The following is a 17,476-nucleotide window of genomic DNA, read 5'->3' as shown; positions in this document are numbered from 1 at the left end:
TTGCCAACCTTTGTTATCTCAGCTTTTACAGATAAGTTAATGAAGCTAAGCTCCAGAAGTTAACGTTAGTTTAACTACAGCCCTTTGGACAACAGCTAACAATGATGTACGATCACCAAAGAATAAAAACTAGAACAAACAATGCCAATGAACTCTCAACAAACAATGTGACACAACGAACAATGCAGCTAGGAGCTAACGTTAGGCTAACTTTAGCTAACGTTAGAGATGTTAAAGATAACTTTATATTTCTTTCCAGCGAAGTGACAATGTGCTGCCTCAAATACAGTGTTGGCTTACCTAAGAACAGATGTTGTTAACTTTATCCACGTTGAGTTGATGTTGTGGTCTACCACACTATCATATCCAAAGAAGACACTTTTCTCGGTTTAGATGTGGCTTAGGAAAGGGTAAAAAATACATTCCGTTGCCCAGCCTCCCATAATACCTTGTGTTGGAGTCGCATGTACCCCATGAACACCGTTTGACCATTTTTAAACTTAAAATCTCAAAAAAATCCCTCAAAAAACTGGACGAAAACTGACTTTCTCCCATTCATTTCAATGGACGTCCAGGCAGCCGATGTCCGAGTGTATGGAGTGGCTATATGCACTGTGATTGGCTCATCGCGTTTGAGGGCGGGACTTAGCCATAGGTCAGTTCCCAACCCAGTGAGACTGTGAACCATGTTGTTTTGTCCTCATAAGAGCAGTCTTTATTTAACAGCCATACCTCAGCCACATTGATGGCTTAAACTTTTTTGGTTCAGTGTCTTGCTAAAGGAAACTTCTGCATGCTGAAGTGATGAGACAGAATTCAACCCACAAACTAATCAATATGTTTATGTGTATTGTAAAGCTGTTGTTATGACTAGAATGGCAGTTTACCCTGATGACTGACCTTGTCCCAGTATACATGCATGCTATGAGAATTGACTCATTGATGAGAGCATGTCTGCTTCTGCTACAGTAGATGGCGAAGGCAATATGCCCCCATTCAGCTTCTTACTGCGGATCTCTTCCTGTTGACCTTACTAATAAGTCAGACAGCATTAGACTGGTTTGATGTTGGACTGTGAAAGCATGGGCAAACTTAACAGCTCTGTACATTTCAAGGATCAAGGACATGTTTAATGTCCCCCTGAGGGGCAAACTGCTTCACAGCTAGCAGTACCATACAAAATATATATATAAAAAAAAAAAGCTGGAATAGAAAATTAAATACAAAACACATCAGAAATAAGAACAGTGGCATAGAAAAAATAAAAAATAAGTATCACATTCAGCTGTTTAACAGGCTAATGGCAGTCGAGACAACCCCTTAAACTCGTCTCCCTGTGGACGGCTGCTTAATCAGATTGTGTTGTGATGTATAATGATAATAAAATCTATAAATATTGATGAAAAGTTGTTTTCTTTTTGTCAAAACCTTTGAGATGTGAGGTCTTAAGTTTCACATTGAGCTCTATGCTATACTTTTTGCACAAATGTGATGCATGCAATCCCTCCAGCTTGCTGTACTTTTGATTATTTTTAAGGGCTTTTTTACTTTATTTGATAGGATAGCTAAAGGGAGACAGGAAATCTGCGTAGAGAGACTGGGGGAAGAGATGCACCAAACATAGGCTGAGACTGGGATCGATCCCATAGGACTACAGCCTCTGCTTATGGGTGCCTGCCCTACCAACTAAGCTATACCAGTGCCCTAACTATGACCTTCTTCTGTTCTTACTGCTGAGAATTTATGCAATCAACTTCTGAATCAGATTCAGGCATGTAAGGATGTAGAGCTTGCACAGACTGCTGTGTCAAATTTTGGTCTGATTTAGGACCAAATGAGTAAATAAACCTCCGCCTACTGTCAGTCTGACTTTGAGAGATTCAGTTCTGTACAATTTCAGTCTAATATATTGTCTTTTTTCTAACTTCATGCATGTGCGCAACTACGATGTGTGTACAACAAAGCACTGACTGTTGTGCTGAAAGCGATGGAAAGCTACTTTTTTGGAGGCAATTTTAAAAGTACTGCAGTCAGTAAATCTAAATAACCTGAAATAAAAATTTGATCTCTGTGGCTGTCACTCATTATAGTCATCCAATCACTGGTTAACTTATCCCTCTACATCAGTGGTTCTCAGCTGGTGGTCCAGGACCCAGAAGGGAGTCATGGAGCTATTTCCAGTGGGTTGCAAATGTGTCAGAGTCTGCTCAGTGCTTTTTTAAGATAAACTTTTAGTACTCCTCTCTTGGAATTTTCTTGTAAATCTGTAATTATCAGGAATTTTCCCACATAATTTCATTGTCTAGTCCTGAAAAATTTCAGGGATTTATAAGTGGAAATGTCAGGGAATTTGGGGAATCTTTCTGGATTTTTAAAAATTTTTTATTAATTTGGGATTTCCCCAAACAGTCAGGAATCTTCTCTGACACTTCCCCAGAAATTTAATTCTTTATCATTTATATTATTTCTTATTTTTTTCATTCTGATTTGTCACTTTCTTTTTTTATCGGATCTGTCTTTTATCTAATAAATCTACCTGACCGATTTATATATCTGAAATTTGGGTCCTGAAGTTAGACCAGCTGAAAAGCACTGTTCTAACCTTTCTGTGCATTCAGTGCATGTTCTCCCACTGGAGTCAGGGAGCCTCCTTTAAACTAAAGCTTGCAGGGTAGAAAGAAATAAAGTTCAAAGTATTTTTATTAATTTCAATTGCATTTTTAGAGATTTATTTTCATGTTTATTTAGATAGGACAGTTAATGAATAAACAGAAGAAAGGGAGTGCAGGAACAAAGCCACAGGTTAGATTTGAACACAGGCTGCCTGCTTCAGCCTCTGTGCATGAGATCCGTGCACAACTTCCCAACCCTGATACTTTGAGAGTTTATACTTTGACAGTCTGGTTATCTTTCCCTGGTTTCTCTGAAGTTTCCTATCCTGACTTTAAGATTCTCTTGGCCTGATAAACTTTGACAGGTCCCCTCTTTTCTTATCTCCATATACAGATCCAACATAAAAAGCTGAATCCGCTCTGGGGTTCTAAATTTAAGCATTGAAGTGTTCTGGTTTTGGTTAGCTGCACAGTTTCACTCAAAATAGATCTGATCGATGACGTATCAGTAGGGTTTGGTGTACAAGGAAAAGCAGTCCATTTGGACAGCAGAAGCAGGCAGAATGTGAGCTGTGGTGATGACATCCAGGCTACTCATGGCAGTAATCTGATGACAGTTTATTATTATCTATAAACAGATACTATCTGCATGTAGTCTGCTAAATTAGAAACTGGACACACTGGATGATACACAAAATGTTTTCTTCTTTTCTGAGTGCAGTCCTGAAAAGTTTGCGTGTTTCCTTTTCAAATCTGTGTCAAAAGTTTTTCTGCAAATTTCATACCTGCCATAAAAAAAATCTGTTCCTTTTTCAGAGTCATGTGGCTGAAAGCCTCCATGCAACTTAGGGTGTTTTCACAGTAGGGCCCCGGAACTGAGCGCACTTGAGTCCAAAGTCCAGTTGTTTTTGGTAGTGTTAAAGCAAACGAACCATGCCAGGGCACCGGGCCCGGGCCCACTTTGGGAGGTGGTCTCGAACGTGATTCAAGTGGACTCTGCCTCGGTTCGGATGAGATGTGAATAGAACCTCGTATCAGCTGTATGACGTCATCGTAAAAGCTAAACTTCTTTCCACAGCGCGGCAGTTTGTTCACATTTTTCCTTAATAAAGTGCGGAAATCATCAGAATCCAGTCAATAAACGGTCTGTTGTGACTCACCTTGAACCACAGATGAATACAAGTTGGAGTCAGTGAGAGGAGGTGCAAAGGCAATAAAAGTCTCCTGTCACCTCAAAAACTGCTGTTTCTGCACAGCACGAGCCCATTGAATCCTCTTAGCTGTAGTAGATGTGCAGATATGAAGTTGCTGGCATCTTAAAAGTGATTTTAATCATCCATGGCTGCAGGATGGACTTTTTGCCGGGTCAAAACAAAAACAATCTTCACTCAGGTCATGACCCGAGTGGTTGCCATGGTAGCTTCTTCTTCTCTGTCCTCCTTGGCGGGGTTGTAAACCAACTATGTGCATACTGCCACCTGCTGTTTCAGACTGAGTAAATATGCAAGTGGGCCCAGGCACGGTTTGATGTTGCTAGTGAGAAAGCAAGCCAGCGAGGGAAAGGGGGAGGGGGAGGAATCTTGCTGTGGCATGGTTCGAAACAGCTAGGCCTAATGTGAAAACTCCTTTAATATTTACAGAGAAACTGAGACTTGCAAGAAACAGATGGATGGCTTCTCCTGGGGGGGGGGTCTAATGAAGCAAGACATTATGGCATTTATGTTACAGCCATGTCAGATAAGGAAGAGTTTAGCTTGGCTTTTGACCTGAATGCACACTCGCTCATAAAATTGCAAACTGGAATGTAAAAAAGCATGAATGGAAAAGGAAAGTCTCAGCTGGAAGTCATATGTCGCATACACGGGGAAAAGATGAAGCACATATCATCACCAACAATTGCCAACAGGTTCAGAGATCACTACTTGTTTTATCTAACTTTACTTACTTTACAAAAATTTGTAACAAGGGGCAGAAACAGGCAGAAAATGGTGAAATGGGTTAAAAAATGGCAAAAATTTGAATATTGGCAAAAAATGTGCAGGAAAAGTAGTGGGAAGTGTTAGTAAATTAGAAAATGTCTTAAAAGTGGCAGAAACTGGTGGAATAGCGTTAATTTGGATTTTGAAAGTAGCAGGAATTGGTTTAAGGTGGCAAAAACTGGCAGAAAATGGTGAAATGGGTTTAAAGTGGCAAAAAATGAATGTAATAAATAATCAAATGGGGCTAAAGTGGTGAAAAATGTGAGTATAAAGTGGCAAATATTGGCAGGAAAAAAGTGGTGGAAAGGGTATAAAAATGGCAAAATGGCTTTACATTTTCAGAACTGGGTTGAAAAGGGATGAAATGGGATTTTAAAAGTCACAAAAATGGGTTAAAGTGGCAAAAATGTGTTCAAAATGCATTGAGTGTCAATAAATCACACCTGGGCAGGGGCCAGTCTCTAAGTTTGTCAGGGGTCCAGCCAAGTCTGTGGGCAGGCCTGAAGATAGATCGATAGATAGGAAATACTGAGTCAAGAGAACGTGACAAGGATATGGGTATTAGTAGAGGTCGTGTGACTGGGCCACCTGTATAACACGACATGGCTCTCTTCTATTAAAATAAGTCCGACTGGGTGTCTCCGCCAGCCCGCTAGAATAAGTTCTCCCTCAGGCTTTAGCTGCAGAGCAGAGCCAGCCAGCGACAGGATGACACCTCTCTGATATCCGTGTCCGACAGTCTGGGCGGCTGTGTCTCATTACTTGTTCAATGCCCCTGCTAGAGCCGCACAGCCACAATCTGGAGGTGTGAAATTACATTTCTGGCCAAGATCCTCTCCGCCAGGACAGTTTGGTGAGGAGCAGGTAATGAAAGGACTTCTCTGGCAAGCAACACCTTTCTCTTATTACCTGCTTTCTCTCTCTCTGTATCTGCACCCTCCATCCCCAGACGCTGAGCTGTGTGAACCCAGACAATGAGAACAGCCCGGAAATCCCTGTCAAGGTGCTCAACTGTGACACCATTACCCAGGTAAAGGAGAAGATCCTGGACGCCGTGTATAAGAACATGCCGTACTCGCAGCGACCACGGGCTGCAGACATGGATCTTGGTGAGCATTCAGAGGCTGCAAATACACTGTGAAAAAGCAATTTCATACCTCTAATTGTCTTACATATTCTGAAATAAACACTGACTTAAAATGCACCATTATGTTGGAAATAGGACAGCGGGCATGCACACAATCTGGAGATGGTATTTCAGCAGAGATATCACACGTTTCACTGAAGCTATATGACATAAACAAAGAGCTTAACACCACTTTTTTTAGGAAACAACCCCTCCCCACACCTGTTTACATCAGCGCTCACCAGCACTGACATTAAACCTCTCTGACAGCTCACCTACTCTCAGGATTACGCCCACTACATGTCATCTAACAGTGAATGACTCGGCCCAAATCCAGCTGACACGTACCTTCAAAAGCAGTAAATAAGATGCCTTGTAGGTAGTGGCTGATACTGCTCTAGGTTTGTAGTTTTACACCTTAAGAAGCTTTCACAGGTCGGGGATTTAGAGAGGATCTGTTACTCCTTGTTGCTTTGGGCAGCTTAAATCCCCATGAAGACACTGTGTCCCTTGTTGTGTTTGTTTGCACAGTCAATTTAATTGTTGAGGAGAAATGAAGAGAAGTGCCTCTCAGTAGTGTTTTCGCTGCCGTGCTTGACAATTTATAGAATATACAGTAGACAGAAGGAAAGACAAAGGATGGAAATAGGACATTGTGTTCTTTAAATGATTCCCAGAAATGTCAGATGTCACATATTTGTGTTTTTCTTCAGAGTGGCGTCAGGGCAGAACAGCTCGTGTGGTCCTGCAGGATGAGGACATCACCACCAAGATCGAGAGTGACTGGAAGAGACTCAACACACTCATGCACTATCAGGTCAGTTTATACTAACAACTCCTGTGGCAGATAACCAACTGGTGCCAGGACATGATGGAAGAGCTAAGGTTTTGCTAGGCCTGCATGGTATGAGAGGAAGAAGTGATAAAATTGTTCTGTACTACGATGACAGTATCAGGTGCAATAAATGTAAAAAAGGGAATACACCATTGCTATCGCTATTAGCTATTCATCATATTTACAAAGGGATGGAACACTAAAGATCAATGTGCTTGTTGCTATATTTCATATTGCAATAATGATGAAACTAGAGTTTACTTTGGATCTTCTTTAATCTCCTTTAAACTTTAATATGAGTCACAATTTTAAAAAGATTTTAGAGGGGCTTTACTGCTTGCTTATTGCACATGGTCCATCAGAGTTAACAGTAGTTTAATGACAGAGCACTTAGAAGAGGAGGACCTCCTATTATTTTGAAAAGGAAGAGTAACTAGAGAATTCAATTTCTGGGGGCGCAGGTGGCGTAATTGTTTAAGGTGCACCCCAGCAACTGAACGGCCCAGGTTCTAATCCAGCCTGTGGCACTTTCCCTAATGTCTCTCCCCAGCTCTCTTGTCCCTGTTTCCGATTCTGTCCACTGTCCTCCCCTGTCAATAAAGGCATGAAAAGCCAAAAAAACCTAAATCTTGAAAATGCAAAAGAAGTTGCAGTGTGAATGCTGCATGCTGATTGGCTGACGCCGAACTACTAATGCTGCGTCCAAAAAAAAAAAAAAAAATTTATACATATATATATATATATATGTATAAATTTTTTTTTAATATATATATATATATATATATTTTATGAAAGAAGAATAATGAATTGTTGAATGGCTGGCACCAAGTTGCTAATGCTGCATTGGAATAAATTGAGTAATATATTCTATAAATGAAGCTTAATGAATTGCCGAATGGTTGAAGCCTAGTTTCAAATTCTGCAAAGTAAAATCATTGAATGATTTTAATAATGAGAATGGATGTAGGAGATTGTAAAAAATCTTGAGCTGAACTGCTAAATCTGCATTTTGAATGTTGATGAATGTCAGTCCACAAGGGACTTCTCACAAACCTGTTCTTCCATGCATGTTTTGAGCATCGATGAGCTCTCAGAGAGCAGTTGCTAATGGTAACTGTTGTTAAACAGCCACGTTCTGCTGGTTCCATTCTCTTATTTTCCTGTCTGTGTGCTGTGGCTGTATGAACATGTGCAGGCTTTGATGAAGCAGTCATGTTAGTTTCAGTTATGTGACCCAACACAGCAAAATAAGAACGCTCTGGTGTTCTCCTCAGGTTTTAGTCAAAGCTCTGCACCATGTCACATGGAGGAGTTGGTGGTTCTCTTGTTACAGTCGGTCGATTTGTAGTAAAGAGGACGATTCTATTAATTTGGTTCCTGGTTTAACACATGGTAGTCAAGATCATCTCTGTTTCAATGTAGGCTATTTTTAACTCGTGTTGTTGGATTTGTGATTTGAGCCCCAATTTGTTTGGGAAAGTTAACGCTTACCCACTTGTTACCATGGAGATGGGAGACCCATTTCATTTCAGTGGGATTTTAAGTAGGATTTGACTTGAAAAAGTGCTCTGAAACTTATGTCATTGTGCCAAGACTGTAACTGCTATCATTAAACGGGTTACATCATGAGAAAGACAAGGCTTTGAAGAGGCAGTCATGTCAGTTTTGTGTTGTTAGAGCGAGAAATGTGTCCAGGGCAAGGACATAAAAAAGTCCTGTCTTCTTGGTCTGCAGAAATTTTGCAGTGGAGACATTGGAGATTTTGGATTTCCTGCAACAGTTGGCAGATTTCTGTGGAAGGGATTCGTTTTATTGATAGAAGCAGGACAAAATAACCTCCGTCTTTGGTCCTATTTTGATGTTTGTGGTGTTAGATTTGTGGTTTACCATGCAATTTAAGTGAATGACGAATGCCCTGACAGGATGGAAAAGGTGAATCTAAGCTCATTGTGAAGAAACGATAACTGATAGGAAGGAGCTGAATCATACTGAAATAGCTGAATTTCCTGTGAACATTTTAAAAGTTTGATTGAGTCTCTGAGTGGAAGAATGAATGAGTTTTAAGGTCCTGAATAATGGTTAGAAAAAATGTGAATTTGGCAGTTGAAGCCTAGTTGAACAGTCAAATGCTTTTGAAACTGTTCCAATTTTTTGGAAAATCTCTGCATATCTTATACACTTTAATGACTATTTCTTAGAAAAATCATCATGATGTTGTCCTAATAAGGCTGAATGTTTTCATGTTTGAATGGTTTTAATCAGTTGAATTTTGTAGAAGAAGAAGCATGCCAAAAATGTGGGCAGAAGAGAAATAGACAGAAAGAAAATGGCTAAACCAAATCACAACACCTGCGAATGCCTTTCAGCATTCAAAAGGTTGTGAAAATCTGAGACACTGTGACTCCATGACAACGATATATAAATATCAATAAAAATGGCACAATATATTGTCAGATAATCAATAAATTCTGTCATGAATTTGTTTAAAAAGTCACCAAAAAATCCCAAAGGCAAAGATCACTTAAAATTGCAGTTTTTTTCTAGAGAAATTAAACAATAAAATGAAAGAAAAAAAATACACAATAGCAAGGTTAAGTAGAAAATAGTCGTTACGCAATGTTTGGTGGGCTATTTGAAAAGTGACTCAGATTATTGAACGTCTTTAAGAATAGCCGCAGATTCATCCACCATGAGCAGATACATAATTTCAGACTTTTCCCTCATTCATTTGTCCTCCTCCTTCAAACCTTGACTCTTTCAAACTTCTGTAAAAAAGCAACAACAATCAAGTTCCTCAAAGGTGGTGGATGCTATAGATGAAGGACGGAGGATTACTCATTCACATTCATCTCACCAAAAGCAACCGTCCCTGTCACCAGCCTGCGTAGCCGACCTAAACACGAGCTTTTGTCTCTGTGTCTTTTACAACATCTCCTCTCCTGCATGAAAACGACTCCACAGGTCAACGACCTTGGATGAGTCATCCTGCTCCGCTGTCAATCAACTGTTTGTTTCAGAAATCAGCTTTGGGCCAACGTGACACCCGCTCAGCCAGCGTTTCAGTGCTGAATACTTATTTACTCAAAGAGAGAAATAAAGACAAAAGAAATCTGCAGTTTCTGCAGTAGAAGTTTGTTTCTCTCCTTATCTGCAGTAAACAATTTCTCTCTCATTCTTAATCTTTTTTGCCAGGTGGGGAAATGTCTGTTGAGTTGCAAAGCTGGATTTGTTATAGCTTTGTTTTATAGCTCATGCAATATTGGTGCAAATATTTTCAGAACTGCAAATGACCAAAAAGCATCTGCAAAGAAAAGATACAGAGTGAAATATTTACCTGGAGCTGCTGTTTAGAAGACTTGTTAGAAAATCTGATCATTAGACACTCTGACTGAGCCTTTGCTTTGCTATGATGATCACTGCTATGCTCTCTTTACTTCTATTCAGATTTAAAATGAAAGAAAGTGTCATTAAGGATGTTTTACTTCAGCTAGACGACACATTTTTTCACGTGATGCCCCCTAACAGGCTCTGAAAACCTCAGAATCATAATTTCCATATCAGCTATTCATCAATGCTATCAGTTCCAGCCATGATAACTTGTGACTAACCTCTGTGTGCTGCACATTCCTGAAAACAACAGACTGATCTTACCTTTGTGCTGCAGGTGTCTGAGCGCTGTGTGGTGGCCTTGGTGCCCAAACAGATGTCCTCTTTCAACATCCCGTCCTCGGCCAGCTTCCCCCGCAGCATCAGCAGATACGGTCAGTAGCGTTAAAAGAAACACAGATACTTTATATTCATCCAACACTGCTTCACCATCTGTTACTGCCATTCATCCCTCTCTTTTAAAGTTATGAATCACAGCACAGTAAATGGTAGGAGATGCAAAATTTAAACAATCAAGATGCATTTAGCCACTTTGAAACAGCTCAGACTTGCTACACCTGTTCAGACTACAAAGTTAAATATGTATACTATAAAAGAAACCCAGCATATTATTTTAGAGTCATATAAAGATCATCCTGGATCCAGTCCCAACTCTGAGACTGTAGATCAGTGACATCTTTTTTTTAGGTTTTAAAGCTCTATACTTGAAACCAAGATACATGAGATTGAACACGATGATAACAGGAGCAAAAAACTCATGAACAATGTGACAGGACACAGGACCAGAGCAGGGAACATGCTTTTATGGAATAAGTGTATGTCTGTATCAGTAGGAAAGCAACCAATAAAGTAAGAACAGCACTCAAAATCATAAAGAGAGCCGCCAGACTGGCTGATGATCGACTAAAATTTACTCTGTTAACAAGCTCTCACTATGGTCGACGTGTTCAAATCTAAACTGAATTAAGGTGATCAATATGGATCAAATTTTGAATTCTATCAGTTTTTCTAAAGGTCTAATCCAAATGGGAATAATTTTAATTTGGTAATCATTTTTAAAACTCAGGATCAAATAATCCAGCTCACTTTTATTCTGTTATTAGAATGATTTAATCCAGATTACCAGCATTATTTTAATGTTTTTTTATTTTTGTCAGATTTTTTGGGGGGGCTTATTAGGCTATTATTAGGACAAGCCTGTAGCAAATGGTGCCATTCAATTGGGTAAGACGTCATTTCCAGCTCCGACATCAGATTTCTGAGGTAGATGGATGCAACGGAGGTCCCTGAATGAGGACTTGGCGCAACATTTTGGGATTTTATAGAAAAATCTGTTCACATCACTTTTTTCATGGCACCAGTTTCAAACCAGTATACCTGAGAAATCTTCTGAGAGAAATCTAGGACAACTGGAGCAACGGTGTGGCGTGCAAATCAACACAGACAGACAGACTAAACTGGTGCACATTTACCAGTGAACCAAAATGGATTTTACACAGCATAGTATGGCCACAGGGGGTGCCAAGATCCACACAAACTAAACAATCTTTAAAATTACTTTTTTCTTTCAACCGAAATTCTTGTCAATGAAGGAATACGACATTCCAATGAAAATAAATTTAAAAAATGTGATTTCTTGTATTTCTCTTATAATCCTTTGAATCCCGCCCTCTGCTGGGATCAATGTAATCCTGTTGTTTTGATTAAAAGTATCCCAACCCTATTTATTAGATTTTAAACTAAAGGATTTATCCAGATCAAAAAAGGATTGGTAAATCTGATGTAATCTGAATAGATGTTCTTTTTGTTCAAATTTGAAACAGCCAAATTTGAAGATATTATCTGATCCCAAAGCTCTAATCCTGCTGGACTACTTTAAACAGCTGGGCCCGCTGAAATAAAATGAAAGAGTGAAAACTTTTGATTTGTTTGAAAAAAAAAAAATCTAACTTTTTGACGGTGATGTAGACTTTTACTATTTCTGTTTTCTCTTAAACCACTGTCACTAACTTGACTGAGTCAGTAAGTATAAGGGTATCATCAAAATATATAGTAAACATTTATTTAATGATCATTTAATCTGTTTTTTGACTACTTTTTACACAGTTTATTTTAGGGTAAGTGATCTCTCAGGTATACATGAACCATAATTCACTTGTCGATTAGAGGTCATAATGAAAAAGTTAACCAAATCCTGTAAATATCAAACATAAACTCTGTAAATTAAAGCAGCTGTTTGGGTTTTGATAGTCTCTGTGGATCAGGACTGTAATGTGAGGACCCATTTAGAGCACAAGGAATACACATTATGTTATCATTAAAAGTCTCCACTAGTTAAAGGGTTATCTAATCCAGTTTTCCTTTATTTAAAAATGTAAAACAGGATTGATTAACTGGTCAGAAATATAAAATATTTGAATTCCAAAATGGATCATTCTGATAAAGGTGAAAGCTCTGGTACATCTGAGACATCTTTCCCTTATATCTGATATTTAATTGTCTAGGTGTGGACGTCCCATTCCGATCCACTCCCACCAGCCCAGACAGCCCTCACTCTCGAGTCCCCATGCTGACTCCAGACCTAGAGAGCGGGGTCAAAGTTTGGCACTTAGTCAAGAACCACGACCATGGAGACCAGAAGGAGGGTGAGCGCGGCAGCAAGATGGTGTCAGAGATCTACCTGACCAGGCTACTAGCAACAAAGGTATGACAGGGTCAACTTCCTGTAGTAACAACATGCACATGTATGCAACATGTATGTTTGAACCTCTAAATTTAAAGCTATAAGACCCACTGTTGTATTATTACATTACTCTCCACTAGCCTACAAAGGTGACTGTTTTAAACACATTAGCATAGCCTCATAGCTCCCATTGTTTATCCTCACAGAGCTCTGGATGATATATATATAGAGAGAGATTTTTTTTTTTTTTAACCTGGAAATCACTTCCTTAATTTACACAACTTAAAAACTTTTCTGCTGTCCAGTTTTCAGTAGATTCAGCCAAACTCCTCTACCACCAAGGCCTGATGTTATAATAGTGTAATATTTTGCAAAAACACTCACAAAAACATAAGAAAAATAATCCTGTTTTTGCATCAGTGGTAGGATCTCAACAGCATTATCCAGAGGGGGATACTATGTTGCTCTATTGTCCCATTTTATTCCAGCAAGATAAAGGTTTTCTTTTAGCAGCATGAATGAATAACTATGAAAAATAATTAAAAACATAAAGAATAAGGCTTCATTGATTATAAAAAGAAATTAAATGGGAAGGACTATCCTGTGTAAATACAAGAACAGTTTGAGGTTCAGTTTTTGTGACTAACCTTTTATGCCATTGTAGACAAATTTGATCAAGGACGGTAAAATTGAGACGCTTTTATCAGCCCTTGTCCATGCCATAAGAAAAGCAGTGGCAGCTCAGTGCCAAGTTAAAATGCAAAAATAGGTTCTAATTTTTCAAAGATTTAACCAAGGCCTAGTGATTTCTAATAACAAAATCAGGTGTCTTTGCTAAGAAGCTGTTAAACTTTAAACATCTAAGCCTTGTTTTCTTTCAGGGAACACTGCAGAAGTTTGTAGACGACCTGTTTGAGACCCTGTTCAGCACGGTGTGTCGAGGCACCGCTCTGCCTCTCGCGATCAAATATATGTTTGACTTCCTGGACGAGCAGGCGGACAAACATGGCATCCATGACACTGACGTGAGGCACACCTGGAAGAGCAACTGGTGAGAAAACTTTCATCTTTAAATAGTCTGAAGGAAATGCTTCTGAATTCAGAAACAGCCAACAGTCAGAAGGTGATAAAAAACTGAGTTCTGAACTTGAAAAGAACTTCTTGAATTTTTCTGTTGCATATTTTTGTTTCTCAAGTTGAATTCATAATTATGACTTCAAATAGTCTCCAAAAATCGTTACTTGTTCTAAAATTCATTTAAGAAAATCAATATAAGATGAAACAAAAGAACACCAAAATACTCTAAAATATTCTCCAAACTCTAGATGTGTTAAACTTTCCTGCTCTTTTTTGCTTTCTGCAGCCTCCCTCTGCGGTTCTGGGTGAACGTGATCAAGAATCCTCAGTTTGTGTTTGACATCCATAAAAGCAGCATCACAGACGCCTGTCTGTCTGTGGTCGCCCAGACCTTCATGGACTCGTGTTCGACCTCTGAACACCGTCTGGGCAAAGACTCGCCGTCCACAAAACTCCTCTATGCCAAGGATATACCGCATTATAAAAGCTGGGTAGAAAGGTGAGTCTGAGTGATTCTCAGGAGTGTTCATGCATGCGAAGATAAAATCCTTCACAAGGATCCAAAGTCACCTCAAATATGAGGCTTTTTTCTAGTCTGTGGGTTTGGTGCAGGGGTCTTCAAGTACGTCTGCACAAGGGCCAGATTTAATCTTTATAGAAACTCTGGGGGCTAGACTTTCAAATAAACCAAAATTAAATTAATATTATGGCCTAATTAGCATATTATTGTATTAGTATTTTTATTTTCTTTTAAGACGCAGGGAGTTGTGATTGAACACCAATATTAACTCATTTCTGACACTTTTTAACACCTTTTCACTACTTCATTCAGCTATTTCTGCACCTTTAATGTCACTCTTTACCCATTTTTGATCATTTTTGCCAATTCTAAACCAATTTTGGTACTTCTTGCCCATTTTGCCACTCTTTAGCCCCTTTTTGACACCTTCCTGCTAATTATTCCTCCTGTGTGCCACTCTTAAAACCCTTTTCATTTCTTTGCCAGGCTATTTTTGTTTTATTTTCCCACTTTTAACCAATTTTTGACACTTTTTGCCTCTTTAACCCGATTTTTGCCTACTTTAACCCCTTTAAAACCACTTTTCCTAATGTTTTACCCCCATTGCCGCCACTCTTTTATCCATTTTTGCTACTTTAAAACTATTTTACCACTTGTTAACCCATCTTTGATACTTTTTCCCCCTCCTCTATTACCTATTGTTGGCATTTTAACCTCTTTTCACCATTTTCACCCATTTTTGTCCCTTTGTGCCAATCCACAATCCATTTGGACACTAACTTTTGCCACTCTCTAACCCTTTTTCACCACTTTATCTGGCCATTTTTGCAATATTTCTGCCAATCTTAACCCATTTTTAAAAATATTTATATTTTTCTTTAAAATTTCTTTAAAAACAGATCAATTGTTATTTCAGTACTAATCATTTTTGGGGTGGATTTAATAGCTGTAGACAGTTTAAGCTGAGGTATACTCTCAAAGATGACATATTTTACCCTTTTAAGACAAGTTTATATTGGTCTCAGAGGATGCTTAAAAAAACACTCCAGTATAAGATGGATTTTTGCATAGGATTTTTTGGATTAGGAGAGGAGGGCGGAACTTTCTACTAGCAGGGAGGGCCAACCAAACCTGGGGATGGTGCTAACTCCCCACATGACATCATGAGGGGAAAATCTTGTTTTAGCACACATTTTCTAAAAGGTGGAGATGGCTGGGGCACATAATTTTGTAAGAAAAGCCTGAAAAAGTGATTTATGCACTATATGTCCACCACAACGTCTTCTTTTCTCCTTTTCTAAATTGAATGATCTTCTGGGGGTCGGATAGGAAGCTTTGGGGTACCTGTAATGGCCCTCGGGCCGCCAGTTGGTGATCAGTGGCTTAGTGCCTATGTTTAAGGTGAAACTTTACATTTGTTATATAAAGATAACATGAGATTTGTTGTGCCACAGATTATTAGAGCTATTATGTCAGCCTAATGTTGAGTTAACGGGTTGAATGAGGCTTATAAGTGGATATATTAAAGCTGCATAGTTCTAGATTAAATAAAAATCCCAAATATTTTCGGTGTAATGATCTTATTTTTATGAAAAATGTCAGCTATGACTGCATGCTGTTCTAGGATCTGGCCATGATATCATTAACGATGTTGTGATTCCTGTTACTGACACTTTGTGGTATTATGAAGGGCATCAGTTGTCGCCATGTGAACAAAATATGTCAGAGAAAAGCATAAGAATAGCATTAATGCTGTTAGGAAAAGTCACTTTTTTTGCACTAAAGACCCAGATCAAATTAAAAAGTTATATTCAATCATAGTAATGCCACTCAGACTGGAATGATGTACTGTTTGGAGCACGTGTGTCCTCCCATGTTGGCTTCATCCTTGAGTTTGTGCATTTGATAGATAATAACAATATAACCTACTATGATAAGAGTATTTTTCACTAAGATCTAATAGAACACAGCATTAGCCTTTAAATTAAATTCAAACAAAGGTAAATATGATTTAAACTAGTCTTGTGTTTCAGCTGTAAAACTTTAACAGTCAAAGATGTAACATACTGTATACGACACAAACAAGCTGCTAGTAAAATTCAGGGTGTTGGCATTTCTAGAACATGCATCTGTCATATGAAATGAAAAGGGTTGTGAAGGACAGACATGTGATGACTGCTGTGAGGATTTTAGCTACATTACATAATTCTCATGTTTTGCTGAATTTCCAGTGACCGTCCCCTGTGGTGCAGACTAATCATGCTGGTGTTTATTACAGACTTAAAGTTTGATTTAGGCCTCATGGTGCTGTGATTAGGTGATGATCATGATTAAGAAGCTTTCAAGCAGGGTATAGGCCTTTGCTACAGGTCAGTATTTATGGACGTTATAGGCTGATATTTACTGCTAATATAGGCCAGTACTTATGGATGATATAAGCTGATATTTTCTACTGATATAGGCCAGTATTTATGGATGATATAGGCTGATATTTTCTACTGGTATAGACCAGTATTTATGGACGATATAAGCTGATATTTACTGCTGATATAGGCCAATACTTATGGATGATATAAGCCGATATTTTCTACTGATATGGGCCAGTACTTTTGGATGATATAGGCGATATTTACTGCTGATATAGACCAGTATTTATGGACGATATAGGCCGATATTTACAGCTGATATAGGCCAGTACTTATGGATGATATAGGCTGATATTTACTGCTGATATAGACCAGTATTTACAGCTGATATAGGCCAGCATTTACAGCCAATACTTGATACTAGTCCTTTTTTTTATCTGACCAGTTATATCAGGTTTTGTCAGACAAGAGGGCTGATTATATGTACTTAAGCCAACCATCAACAGGCAGATATTTAAAAGAGCTGCTCTTTATATCACTGACATATTCCTCACTGGGAGTAACAGATCTGGTTCTTTGTTTTTGCAGCTTTAGGGACAAATTAGGAGCGCTTGGTTTGCTGAAGCAAACCTCTGTTAGTACAGTTATGGCAGATTTCTCATGCAGAAGTAATCACGCAGCCCTTAGGGTTTGGAGTGACAGAAGTAATAAGTGGTAAAATGAAAGCAAACATTAGCAGAGCTAAATGAGACTTTGCTTTTGTAATGAAAAAAATGTGCTGGTGTAGTCTGAAGCCCCCTCTGATTTTCTGTCACCTCTGAAATTGTTCTCTCTTTGTCTTTTCTCAGACTTCACCAGAGGAAACGAGCTCTGTATGCATGACTGTACCTT

General features: G+C 38.8%; 1 protein-coding gene across 1 annotated transcript in view; it reads left to right on the top strand.

Annotated features, from left to right (window-relative positions):
* Window positions 1-17,476, top strand: part of LOC121507547 (plexin-A2-like) — a 210,553-nt gene that overhangs the window by 187,338 nt on the left and 5,739 nt on the right. The window contains exons 25-30 of the mRNA XM_041783970.1: window positions 5,541-5,700; window positions 6,431-6,534; window positions 10,217-10,313; window positions 12,444-12,643; window positions 13,504-13,673; window positions 13,986-14,198. Coding sequence (XP_041639904.1) covers window positions 5,541-5,700; window positions 6,431-6,534; window positions 10,217-10,313; window positions 12,444-12,643; window positions 13,504-13,673; window positions 13,986-14,198 — 944 coding nt within the window. The remainder of the gene's footprint in view (window positions 1-5,540; window positions 5,701-6,430; window positions 6,535-10,216; window positions 10,314-12,443; window positions 12,644-13,503; window positions 13,674-13,985; window positions 14,199-17,476) is intronic.

The sequence above is a fragment of the Cheilinus undulatus genome, linkage group 3 (genome assembly GCF_018320785.1).
Source record: "Cheilinus undulatus linkage group 3, ASM1832078v1, whole genome shotgun sequence".
NCBI lineage: Eukaryota > Metazoa > Chordata > Actinopteri > Labriformes > Labridae > Cheilinus > Cheilinus undulatus.
The sequence above is the reverse complement of the archived record's forward strand: the minus strand, read 5'-3'. Positions and strand labels throughout refer to the sequence as shown.